Below are 14326 nucleotides of genomic sequence, written 5' to 3' on the forward strand. Positions count from 1 at the left end.
CTTATAGCTGGTATAAATGGTGCACTTAATCCTACCTAGCATGTAAAATACAGTAGCTCCACACCACTACCTTGTATTTCCTTAATATGATCACCCAGCAGGTCACGTTTCCAAACGATTTCACCATTGCCATATTGTATCACAAACCATCCGTAAAAGACTGATCAATAGCAAACTCATTGAGGAATCAGCAAACTCTTCACAGTGGTTGAATGATTTCCACAAGGTCAGACAGCAAGGGATCTCACTTATGGAGCAAAAATATCCCCAGGCTTGGCCCCTATCCCAGGATACTTATTTTAATTAACATATAGTAAATACACATTATCTTCTATTGTTTTGCTGAAGATTTCCTCATGGCCTTTAATTAAACATACTAACATTTCTAAAGTTTTAACATGCTACTATGGTCAATTTTTAATATCATTCAAAGGATTTCACAAAGACTAAACAAACAGATCTACTTAGATGAGACAATCTTGAATAGGTAAAACAAGTTGAAAACTGGAGGATGAAGTTTTGGGAGAGAGGTGAAGGTGGGGAAGGGCATGGGGAGGATCAGCAGAGAGTGGTAGGTAATAAAATATTGGGGAAGGGAGAGGTACAGTCAGGCTCCATCCTTGAGCACCATCTGTATAAATCAGGCCTGGAGTTGACATGTAATTTTGTGTGGGTCCCCTGAGAAGTGGCCCTCAGGGCTTCATTATTGATGAAGAGATTTTTCTTCAAAGTGGCCTAGCCAGGAGTACCTCAAGGGGACATTCATAAGCACTCATAATATCAATTTCCAAGCACCTGGGAGGTAGGGACACGGATTGTCTCTTTAATTATTATGATAGAGGTAAAAGATAGTGAGAATGCTATTACACAACCAAGCTGAAATCCTCAAAGAAATTAAATTACCATAACCTAGTATACAAAGTTTATTATCTGAGTCATCCTTTAGAAAGGGCACACTTTACCTTTTCCTGGTGCAAAATAGGTTATCTCCAATTCCCTCCTTCCTAGGAATTCAAAAAGTTATAAATACAAATATAGTGTGTGCAGGGATGCTTAGAAGTCCGGAAAGAAACTCTCTTTGAAGCTAATATGCTCACTTAGAGAAACTATAAGTTTAGTCCAGTTTACACAAAGAGATATGGAGTTAGACACTTTTTCTTAAAATAATTGTATAGGGATTTCTTTTCAGAAAAGGATAACACCAATCCCTTCTACATATCATTGAGAATGCCAAGAAACCATTTTCACCAATGCTTGCGCCTGATCTCGTCACAAAAACACTCAGAAAAACACCAAAAATATCAATCCATATGTACACTGCAGTAAAACAGCAAGGGTTAGGAGGTAGGAGAACAGTCAATGCTGAATCTGAATCTTATTCCCCAGAGATTTAGATGTGGATAATCCTATATAGACAAAGCCTGTGCCACATACTTCCTTTGAATCTCCTGCAGCTTACACTAGAGGGTTGGTAATACAGTGGGTATTAAAAATATTTTTTAAATAGAAATAAAACTCAACATGAAGAAGGTCTCTTTAATTTGACCTGAATTTTGAAAACTCCCCCATCTCACTGGTAATACTGACCAAAAGAATTCAGGAATTTTCTCATAAGTCATGTCTGCAAAATTTTTTCATCTGTAATAAGCCTCACTCATAATTCTTTTAACTTCATTAACTCTCCCTTTCTTCACGTATTTTAACAGCTTTTGATACCACTAGTTAATTCTTGGAGTTGAACAACATTCTAGCCAAATGACATTTACATAACACAGATGATATATGCAATAATAATATTTACAATAACTACTACCATTCAAAAAGCACATATTTTAAGTGACAGATGCTGTCTAAGGCATTATATGTACATGACTCCAATTAATCCTTATTTATTAAATAAAATTAAATTAAAGTTAATAAATTAAATCCTTAATTTATTGCATGAAATAAATTAAGATTAAAACCAACTGACAGAAGAAGAAATGACTGATAGTCCAGGAAACAACTTGACCACAATCACACAAATAGAAAAATAACAGTGCCAGGATTTGAACTCAGGACCGTTTTAAACACAATTTTTGTTTGTTTGTTTGTTTTGGTTTATTTTTCAAACTAACCATGAAATGAAGCTTGATTTTGTGAAATACAAAATAAAAATTTTTATACAAAAATAATGAGTTCCTAACATCAATATATAGATAAGTGTGGTGAAGAGTCTGAAAGAAGTTATATGTTGAGTTAAATACAGCTGTTTCCTATCTACTAGTATAACATTTTAATTAAAAGCAATGGAAGCAGTAATAATTATAAACCACAGGAAAGACATAATCCTATTAAGAGTTATCAGTAGTATAATTGGCTCCAGGATATCTGTGAACACCCACATTATTGATGTTTGAGGCCAAAAAATACCTCTGTCTTAACATGGAGGATTAAGAGCAAATGAAGTCCAGAAGGCAAACACGTCACATTTGAATATCAAAATCCTGATTACAGATAAATTTATAACCTTAGAATGCCTTATTAAATATTTTTTAATTAAGGCAGGATATGAATGACACAGAACTTTCCTTACAGTTTTAAGGACTGAAGATTTCTTCCTCCTATATATCATTGTGTCCATTTAGCTAAGAGGCAGAAAAGCAAATTGGCCAATTCTACTTTTCAATCTCTTTGGCCACACTGAAGCCTAGACTATATCAAATCTCTTACAGTTCCTTTGTCACATTATTTCATGACGATTTTTTTTTAGTCTCATTGTCTTCAATTTTAGTGTTTCTAATTTTCTGACTTAACTTTATGCTAATTACTAGAATTCACCCACAGTGACCACACATGTTTACCTTATTGGAAGGTCTATTTTTCAGCTCTTGTGTTGTTGCTTGTTTATATACAGAGTTTGGTAAAATGCTGTATTCCAACAGTTTAGGAAAGATATGATTGCTTAATGATCATCCAGTTATCTCAGCATTCTGACTAGAGATCTTCTTGGTATTCTTACTAATTCCTTACTGTAAATGTAGAGCTTTCCAAAACTGGGTTTTCCTTCTAGAATGTAAGAAAGGCGACTATTGAATTTTAGCACATTTTAACAATTAAGCAATCAGTCAACACTATCTGCTATGATTAAGATTAAGCAGATCCAATCTAAAAATCTCCCTAGTGATAGATTCATCATTAGTCATTAATCTCACAGTTTTTAATTAAACCACTGAAACTAGCCATCTACTTCACATGTAGGAGGTAAAATTCTTTTTAAAACTGTAATGGAATACATACATAACCATCCTTAACTACAGGAATGTGTAGTACCTTAAAACTACAAGGAGCTATCATTGGAATAACTCTCCAAATTTGGAGTAACTTTCCAAATCACATAATCAGACACATTTCTACCACCCAGCTAAATTCGTTAGAAAGGAGAAATACTTTAAAATAAAATTAAGTACTGTCCACGGGACAGCTTAAAATAAGGAGAACAAGCACATTTTTAACAACTCAAACTCACAAAACAAATTAAAAAAAAAATTTTTTTTAATGCTTTAAAAGCCTTGGCAAGTCAAGATAGCATTCCCAGAGATTTGTGGTGCCCAATCAATAAAAGGAAGGAGACAAAAATGGATGCAGTAAAAAACATTTAAGTTTAAATAAATAAATAAATAACCCATAACTTCTGCAAAGTTGAATCCTTATTCTCTCCTTTGGATCTATGCACCTCCTCCCTCCCCAGGGGCAAAAGTAGTTATGATAAAGGGCATTCTGAAATATCTTTTGCCATCTCTACCAATTCATAAGCCTGTTTTTAAAATTCTCCTGAAAATTTACTTTCTCCAAGTTGTTTCCATTATACTGCCATTTCCCAAAGCCATCGTTTTATTATCTTATTTTCTTTATTAACAAACACAGAAAATTCTAGATTATCTTCTCAAATGAATAGAAGTCACAGTATCGGTAATTCAGAAACCATTTCTACTTAACTCTAAAAGCATTATGATTTTGTGGACATTGGACTAAAATCATTTTTTTGTTCAACATAAATTTGAAATGAGTTTATAACTCCTTATGAATCATTAACTGATAATTCTAAGAATAGACCTTGATTTGGGATTATGGAAACAGTAAAGGGGTGGACAGCAATTTAGTTCAGCTATAAATACTTACCAAAATTACTAATATCCAAAGAATTAATTAAAAGCTCACTGTACCTGCATACATTTTCACTCTGCTATACTTTTACAGTAAATTCTCAATTACCCATGTCAGTGGAGGGGAACAAGACATTGAACAAAAGTGAACTCTTCCAAAATCATTCTTACTTGCTTTTAAAAGTGCAGATATTGACAACAGACCAGTTGTCAGTTCAAACTAAATGAATTATTGTGAAGGTATTGCTGAGGTCAGGGAACGTGATCAATGTCTGATATTCACCTTTCTTAAAACCTTCGCAGGAGAATTTGTATTCAAAAGTCAGTCTTGACAAAATTTAGCTAAATCCAAAAAGTAAGCCCACAAAGCAAAATATCTTTTTAAAGTATATAGCTACCATTAATGAACTTTAAAATAGTAGTTATTTCACAGGCAGTGATTTTCCTGAGATATTTGTTCTATATTTTTATTTTTTAACATGCTTTGTCCTTTTCCTAACAAGATGTGAAGTTGTGACATTTATTTACTAATTTTACATCTTGTCTATGTTTATATCTTGTCTATTTTATATCTTGTTTATTATCTTGTCTATGATTATTTTCCTTACTTAGCAGATTATGCAGATGTGACACAGAGAAGCTAGGTAACCTAAACAACGTCACCTATCTAAAAAGGGGTAGACATAGACCTCAACCACAGGCAGTTTGCTCCAGATCCCAGGCCCTGAACCACATTAATAGGTCTGGAGAAATGTCTGACTTCTCATACATCTGCTACCATTACTACAATTACAATAATTTTTTAGTATATGAGCTAGATTTTATTGCCTAGTATCTATTACCTACTAATGCATCCTTGCTATGCCTATCTTCCGGCCCAGGGATATTTCAGTTTTGGAGTCTGGTGACCTTCTGACTGTTTTTTATGCTCCCAACCCTTCAAACCCTGATGCACTATTGGATTGAGGCTAGAAATATGGAGTGAGCACACAAAACAACTTTGTAAGCCTCAGTAATTTTTTTCCCCAGAAACAAAAATATTTCTTGGCTGCTTCACTGAAACCTGAGGTTCTATAGGTAGCTTAAGGAGAAAATTTAGTCACTATTATAGCGGGCTGTCACCATCACCTTCTGTTCTTTTCACATTCATCAACTGAACACTTACTGTTTTACACTGATAATTTTTTTTAAAGATTACGTGCTTCTCCACATATTTGAGACAAGGCAATGGTCACAAGCAGATCAACCTCTAGACAATGATTTTAAAGAATTCATTCAAAAAAGGCAAATCCAATGTATACATTCAAATTTGATAGAAAATTGAACCTTCATAATTCATTTTGACTCTTCCAAAAAAAAAAAAAATGAGCTTTGGTGAGTCAATAGGATCACCTGAGACATCTATGCTTGGATGTATCCCTCTAGATTTAATGTATTTTTCCTCACTGCATTATATTTTAATGATTAATTTCACACCCTTTCATGGTACTCTAGCTCCTGAATCGTGCATATTACTTTGAGGGAAAAGAAAATTCCCATGCATGATGAAAGATGTTACTGATTAAAGTGTGGTGCATATATGAACTACATAAAAGCTGAAAAAGCTTGAATGCCACTATTCTATATCAAGTAATATTGGGCCAACTAAGCTTAGATTAAGGGGAGTAAATGTGAGGGCCTGACCTTCTTAAATGGTCTTAGTTGAAACAATTCATGAAATTAAGCTGGTCGTTAATGTTTCACTGGCATCTTTTTCCTTAGTGTAATATGGTTATGAACTGATTTCATGGACAACTGCGAAATAGATAAATTCAAAAGCCAAAAGCCATCTGCCCTCTGACATTCTTATCTCTGAAATCAGTACATCACTACTACCTAATACTGTCAGAAACGTACTATTTGACTTAGCTTCAAAAGGGGGGGGGGGGGCGGGGCAGAGGGGGCATTTGGTGAAGTCAAAGTAACAAGGACCAAAAAGGACAATGACATAAATCAAGTATCTTTTACCCTGTGCATGAATAAACATTGGGTTAAATATATCATATTGATCAATATAAAAAAGTAAACTATCCACAAGAGAAACTACAAGTAAATTAAGTAGACATGTCCACATAATATACTTTGGCTCTTATTACCACAGTGGATTTTTCAACCCAAGGTATGGAATCTGGAGAAAACACTACTATCATCCCCCAAACAGAACACAAAGTTCCTTCAATCACTGACAGAGAGAACACAGAGGCAACACAATGGCAAGAAGCAGCTCTTCTGCAAACAGGTGGTTTTAAAATTTTACTTAAGCCACTGAAAGGACTGAGGAAAGGAAAATTTTTTCATTCTAAGGAAAACATAGGCGTGCACATACACACGTTTTACCAGCGTAGGAGACTCAAATTTTAAAAAGCCCCAAACAAAACACAACAAAAAACTACAAAGCAGTTTATTTTAGCTCAAAAGTGCTGACACTGGGTTAGTACGTCTAAAATCACTGTTTGTTATTATATCTGTCTCATCGCATACATAAAGGTCTTAGGGAGAAGTCAAAGGAAATGGTCATGTATTTCAGGGAGAACTTTATTCACAGGAAGAAAGATGACATTTTTACAGAAAGAGTGCAAGAGAGAATCAAAAACTGTTGACGAGAGGAAAATACAGTTTATTTTGTATTTCTGAAGGCACTGTATTTTTCATATTTTCAATACCTTATCCCATTCTTCTCTATGTTATTTTCATAAGCAATACTAAGGCTAGCAGGGGCTGCTATAGCTGACACACAGATCTTTATTTCTATACTTTGCAAATATGCATTATTCCGCGACTGGAGGTGGGGCAGCAGACTGGAGGTGTCCGGAAACGCGGACGCTTACAGGGGCAAAGGGGAAGGTGCGGGATAGACTGCGTGAGAAATGAGCGCTCCTTTGAGAAAATCCATCTCTCTCGAACACTCGTGGTTCTTCAGTCACTGCCACTCAAAGACTTCTTTAACCCCCACTCCGAAGTAAACAGCCAGGTCCCAAGCCAAAGAACACCCCTACCGTCGCGGGCCCCCCACTTCCCTCCCTGCCAGCCCACACGGGTCTCTGGCTCCTCGCTCCTCCGCCTCCCCGCAAGGCCTCCCGCGAAGGCAAAGTTTCCCGCCTCTCCCACTTTCCCCGGCCCTGCGGTGGCCGCGGCGGCCTTCTGGGCACCCGCCAGCTGCGCCCCCCTCCCTCCCTAGACGAGCCCGCGCGCAGTCGGTACCTCGATGTCCACCACGTCCTTGCTTAGCACAGAGGCCATGGCGTTGCCCACAGCCTGGAGTCTCCTACAGACGAATCCACCCCGCGTCCTCAGGCTCCAGCCGGAGAGCAAAGCAACAGCTTGCCCGAGCGCCTGTGGAAATGGAAAACAGAAGGCAGTCGGCGCGGGGGCGGGGCGGGCGCCGGGCGGTGACGCCCCCGGGGCGGGGCTGCGCGCTCGGCCCCGCGGTTCCCCGCGCGCCGCACCGTGGGCCGAGTGGCGGGAAGGAGCCCGCCCCCTGTTTCCCGCCTCCGCCCCACAGCCTAGCAGCTTGTTTTCCTTCTGTTCTCGGAAAGAAGGGAGGGAGAGAGCGGTAGCTCTGGGGACTGGCCTTTGCTCTGTAAACTGTTAAAGGCTGAGCTAGGTACGTAGGGGCAAGATGTGATTCAAGGTAAAAACGGTCGGCGCTCTAAGTAACTAATTACTCCTTTTCTCTCCTTCCGCAGGAGCCCTGCAAGGTGCAGAAACATTGTCTCATGGGCAGCTGCATCCTCAGAATTCCTCAGGGATAAGATAGTAGTAAATGTTCCTCAGGCCATCCAACAAATAGGCGGGAGCAGGCAAGGTCAGTGATCTTCTGAGAACTGACAATCCCTGGGGGCAGGGGCGAAGAGAAAGGGGGCCCGGGATGAAAGTGAGCAAAAATTTCTACAGACAGAAGCTGCAAGTAGCAAGTCCTGTAGGTGGTACAAAATCAAGGTTGTGTTTTTGCAGTGCAGTACGTTCTAATGTCTATTTTAAAAAATTGTTCTAAAATGTGAAGCTCTTTTGAAGAATTGTTCTTTATGTTTTGTTCTAGAGCTTGCTGGGGAGAGGGGAACGACTTCATTTAGAGACAGTCTCAATCCAGAAAATATTCTCCTCATCTTTGAGTGTATCTGTACTCCAGGCATCCCTCCTTTCTCCCTCCATCGTCCTCTCTTCTCCCGTAACTCGTCCTGCTTACTTCTATTAAGGCTTTTATCACACTTCTTAGTCCTCTTGGCTAGATAGTGAGCACCTTGGATTCTAGTATTTCCTCTTTATCATTATTCTTTCAACAAATATTTATTAAACATTTTCATTCATTCAACAGATATTTAGTAAACATTTTCAGTTACCAAACACTGTGTTAGGTGCTCTGCCCATAGGCTTCAAGAAGACACATCAGTCTCATGGAAATTTTACTCAGAGTAAGGAAGTGAGCAAACTAATAGGAGACTGAGATGCCAGCTTGGAAGATTAGAGGACTAGAACAGAATGACTGGGGTGTGAGTGTTCACCATCTTGAGTGGTTGGGAAGACTACTTTAAACAAACCATCAGATTACCGTCCAGAACCTGGATAGAGGCTGGATACATTTTTCTTAAATCTAATAGTATATTAAGAGAAAGTAGAAAGTTACATAGAAACCTTGGACTATTCTTTTTTTTTTTTTTTTTTTTTTTGCGGTACTTGGGCCTCTCACCGCTGCAGCCCCCACCTCCGCGGAGCACAGGCTCCGGACGCGCAGGCCCAGCGGCCATGGCCCACGGGCCCAGCAGCTCCGCGGCATGTGGGATCCTCCCGGACCGGGGCACAAACCCGCGTGCCCCACATCAGCAGGCGGACTCCCAACCACTGCGCCACCAGGGAAGCCCACCCTGAACTATTCTTGACTCCCCTTTTCTCCCACATTTAATGCATCCCAAGCTCTCAGGATTCAACCTCCTAAATACATCTTGGAACATTTCTTCATTTCTCTTTCTTCACTGCATCCACCAAGATCCAAGCTGCTGGTATTGCAGCTTCTACTCTTACCCCTCTTCCCTCCAGATTGAGCTTTAAAAAGTATCGATTGGCTCATCACACACACACACACACACACACACACAGCATAAATCTTTCAGTGGTTCCCACTGTATTCAGAATAAAATACAAACCCATAGTGACCTCTGAATAACCTGCTCTTCCCCTCTTCTCCAACCTCACCTAGGGCTACTCTTGCCATGAGTCATTATGTTCCAGCCACAAAGTAATCTTCCCATTCTCCAACCACTTTTCTCCTTTTACACATGTCCTCCATTCTACTTGTATTTCAGGTTTCAGAGAAACCTTCCCTGACCTATCCCCACCACCAACAAAATTAGACCCACCCTGTCTCTGTTGTTCTCTTTCAGGACACCTTATTTTTGTCTCCATAGCCCTGTCAGATTTTATTTGCATATTTATTTGAGTGTGATTTGTTTAATATCTGTCTTCTATTTAGAATGTAAGCACCAGGAAGGGAGGGTCCACATCTGGCTTGGTAGCCTACTGAATATTAAGTGTCTAGACCGGGACTGAAACATGGGACCAGGAATACTAGGTGACTGAATGAACTCAGTAAATCCTAAAGTTAGTTAATGCAGTAAGTAATTCATTTTAGAAACTTTAGTTTTACTTTACAGTTTCACTTTACCATATATTCTTCTCAATGTTCCACTTATTCCTGGGAAGTAAAATCATAGTATCTATCAATGATTTTCTAGTTAAAATGTGTCAAACTAACTACTTTTCTTTTCATGGAGTAAAATTCCAAAGTCTGATTTCCTTCATCGTCCTACGACCATACCTAACTCACCACCAAAGTCATCTATATCCTCTTTCTTGGAGATATTTTTTATATATGCATACATATATCATACATACATATACACATATTTAGAAGGATAGAAAGAGATATACACATGTGTGCATTTATCCACATATAATATGTATATAATATGATATATGTAATTTTAATATGTATGATTCCTTCTCCAGTTTAACCAGAAAGTTTCAATAGTCAATTTCCTGACCACCAGAGATATGGATTTATGTGTTGTTTTAGGTTGCACACTAATACAAATCTTATCAGTTAGCAATCCATACTTTAGTTGTCCAAGTTATCCTTAAGAGTTAGACACTATATTTCCATTTTGATTTTATGTGATTATTATTCTCCTAAACCACCATAGAGGATAAAAGCCCAAAATATGCTGTCTTTCCAAAGGTGAGAGCTTCTTCAGTGATACTCAATAATCAAATAGAAAATTTAAATGTTATTTTACCATCCTCTCAATCTCACCAAACAGATGTATCCTATTCTGAGATATTTAATTAAGGCATATAATCACATTGCTCACATGCCACACCTATACTCCATGATCAGTGATGGAATCTAGTAATATTTTAAATCCATTAAAATTCCACATTAAACACAGTTGTACCTGTAAATAATCCAAGCTGTTTAAAGTTTACTGCAAATGCATTCACACTACACTTTTTTAAAGTTGTAAGTTATGATGGCACTTGTCAAGCTGTCCCTCCATCTGGAAGCACAGCCAAATATCAGGTGTTCCACATTAATTGTTTGTAGGCTTTAGAGGGACAGCATATCAAATAGTGTACAGATTTACCAAAATGCATCTCAGCCTAATAATTTACATTACACAAATGAATATTATTACCATAATCAGAAGGAAGGCTTATGAGTCATCTTTCATTTCTGGAAAGTTATTCAGTACGATGATTTTGGAAACACAATAAAAATTTAGATTTCCATATGCTTTTATTTCCCCTCTTTAGTCTAGAATTAAGCAATTTTTAAAACATTCTTTGGAAGATGATTTTCTTCCAAAAAGTCAGAGCGTTTGATTTAGCATAAAACCTTTTTTCCCCCATCTGATTTTCTAAGGCCAGATTAACTCCTATCCAAACTGACAAAGAGGATAATGACTAAAAATCAATTGGGCTCAAATATATCAAGTATTCCTGCTCAAAAAGATAATAACTTATATATTTGTCCTATTTTATGGAATAAACATGGTATAATTTATTCAGCTGTGTATGCCATGTATCCTATATAAGCCTGCATGTGCACACGCATACACACATGTGGGTGCTACATGTATGCATATATATTATGTAATGCCATAAAAATCACAGATAACAAAGAGAAAATATAAATTCCTGTCACAAATTTATTCAATGATTACTTAATGTTATTGTTTCAGGCCCTGAGATAGGCATTAGTGATACCTCAGTGTATAGTAAAGACAATGTCCTTGTCATCACAAAAATTAAGCCACTAGTTCAAAAACTCATACTGTCACATAGTGATTTTAAGTAAGTGATGAATGGGGTTATTATGAGAGTTAAATGACAAAATATGTGATAGTATTTTGTACATTGCAAAACACCATGCAGTGTTACACATTAAATGTTTAAAGGTATGTTCTCCAATGCTCATATTCCAGAAATACACCATTGGGGTATGGTTGACTATGAATGATTTGGGGTAAAATGCAGTGTGAGTTGGAGGTTTACAGACTTAGACGACTTAAACTAGGGGAAAAATATCCTCTGGAATGAATAGTCCCTGAATTTCTGTCATTACCTCGAGGCCTTTTTCTCAGGCTTGTTGCTTCTCTCTCACAATCAAAACTTACCATAATCCCAGCAGCTGGCAGTTAATAGCTGTCTCTTGGTTTTCTTGCTGAGATTTTACTCTTTCATAGTTTCAAGTGTGTTTATATTTGGGATTGAGACAGAACCTTACTGAAATTATTCAGTGTTTCTTTTGGTCAACTGCAGTGGATGTCTGATGTGCCTCACAGGTTCCCACACTTCCCTGCAAGTTAAGACTAAGGTACTCATTCTCACAGCTGCTGGGTGTGTTGGCAGAAGAGTGACTTTGCTGAGTCACTCTTCGGAAATTGCCCCTGGCTAAAGAGAGCTATTCACTTAAGGGTCATTCCTCTTCCTCAGGTAATGCACATCCAATAACTGATTGATGTGGGACCATAAAGGTTTGGCACTTGCCTAAATTCAAGATATCTTTGAGGGGCCATCCCAACTTCAGAGGTCCCTGGAGGGATCATCTGAGACATTTGTTGGAATTGCCAAGAATTCAACTTCTCCCTCTGTCCATCCTGCTTCATTCTCCACTCCCACAGGTCCTCATCCAGATAGCAATTCCCAATAAATAAACTTCCTGCATGCACATTTCTATCTTAGGTCCACTTCCCAGGGGACCTAAGCTGCATTATCACCACTGTATATTATTTCACTGATAAAATATATTGCATGTAAAATGTACTTAATTATCCACGTGTCTGGACATAAAAAAAATGACTCATATAATAAAGTCTCATCATTTCTTTCAGTATTCTGAGATATTCCTATATTTGTTCATATATTTATTTATACCACAAATAACTATATGCCTAATACATACTAGGTATAGTAAATAACATTAGAGGTACCATGGTAAGCAAAAAAGAAATGAAGTCTCTGCTTATGCAGCTTGCAGATGAGTTAGAGAGATAAACATTTGTCAAGTAATCACACAAAAATATAGTACTTACTATGAATAACAATATCAAGGAAAATATAGAGAACTGTTATATCAGAAGGACTGGGAAATCAGTGAAGGACACCTTGAGTAAATAACCTTGCTGCTAATTTCTGAAGGACAGTAGAAGTTAAGAAGGCAAAAAAGAAGAGATCAACAACATTCCAGGCAAGGAAATAATCTCTGCAAAGACTCCAAGAACAGTGGTATCCTAATGGAAGGGAAAGAAGGCTCTGATATCTGGAGGTCAGGAATCTAGGTGGAAAGTGTCGCAGAGCGAGGCAGTAGAAACAAGAATGGACTGTGGTGTTTTAGTCTTAGTTTAAGATTTTGAATATTATCCTATAAGAAGTGAGAAGTAATGGAAGTTTTTTAAAGCAGTGGAATGACATGATCAAATATGTATTTTGAAGTATCACTCTGATTGCAGTGTATGTGTAATTGCATATTCATATACTCACTTGGGTAAATATGTGAAAATCAACCAAGGCAAGTGATTTCTGGGGATGGGCTCAGTCATTTCCTCCACATGTTAGCCTGGCTGATAGTCACCATGGTCATAGAAACCAAAATAGTGAGTTTCCTACCATATATTAATGCCATTGTCATTTATTATTTTCTAATAATTAAAAAGCAAATTTTTTTCTTAATTTTTTAAACTTTTTCTTTTTTAAAATTAATTAATTTATTTTTTGGCTGTGTTGGGTCTTCATTGCTGTGCACAGGCATTCTCTAGTTGCAGTGAGTAGGGGCTGCTCTTTGTTGCGGTGCACGGGCTTCTCATTGCAGTGGCTTCTCTTGTTGTGGAGCACGAGCTCTAAGTGCACGGGCTTCAGTAGTTGTGGCTCACGGGCTTAGTTTCTCCATGGCATGTGGGATCTTCCCGGACCAGGAATCAAACCCGTGTCCCCTGCATTAGCAGGTGGATTCTTAACCACTGCCCCACTAGGGAAGGCCCTCTATTTTCTTTTTAATTGAGTTGTAGTTGATTTATAATATTATATTAGTTTCAGATGTACAACACAGTGATTCAAAATTTTTAGAGACTATACTCCATTTGAAGTTATTATAAAATATTGGCTATATTCCATATGCTATATAATATATCTTTGTAGCTTATTTATTTTATACATACTAGTTTGTACTACTTAATCTTCTAACTCTATTTTTCCCCTCCACCTTTCTCTCTCCCCACTGGTAACTACTAGTTTGTTCTCTATATCTGTGAGTCTTTTTCTGTTTTGTTACATTGACTCTGCCCCAGGATCCAGCCCCACTCACCAGCAGGCAAGCACCAGCTTTGGGACACCACAGAACCCATAGCCAGTGATGTCAGGATCCAGCCCTACCCACCAGCAGGCCAACACTAGCTCTGGGAAATCTAACCCTGCAACCACCCACCCCAGAACCTGGTTCTGCTCACCAGTGAGCCAGCACTAGCCCTGGGAACCTGGCCCCCTCCCCGGTCTTCCACAACTTGGCCCCACCAAAGAGTGGCCATCAGCTTCCACACAAAGCAGGGCCCAGCAACCAACCAGACTGACAGCAGCCACCCACAGCCAACCAC

The 14326-nt window shown here is 38.2% G+C and overlaps 1 protein-coding gene across 1 annotated transcript in view; it reads right to left on the bottom strand.

The window, feature by feature from the left end:
- DPYD (dihydropyrimidine dehydrogenase) overlaps positions 1-7544 on the bottom strand; it is an 806187-nt gene extending 798643 nt beyond the window's left edge. The window contains exon 1 of the mRNA XM_067726990.1: positions 7386-7544. Within this exon, the coding sequence (XP_067583091.1) occupies positions 7386-7424 (39 nt within the window). The 5' untranslated portion in view covers positions 7425-7544. The remainder of the gene's footprint in view (positions 1-7385) is intronic.
- Positions 7545-14326: the final 6782 nt, after the last annotated feature.

This window comes from Pseudorca crassidens, chromosome 2 (assembly GCF_039906515.1).
Source record: "Pseudorca crassidens isolate mPseCra1 chromosome 2, mPseCra1.hap1, whole genome shotgun sequence".
NCBI classification, from domain to species: domain Eukaryota; kingdom Metazoa; phylum Chordata; class Mammalia; order Artiodactyla; family Delphinidae; genus Pseudorca; species Pseudorca crassidens.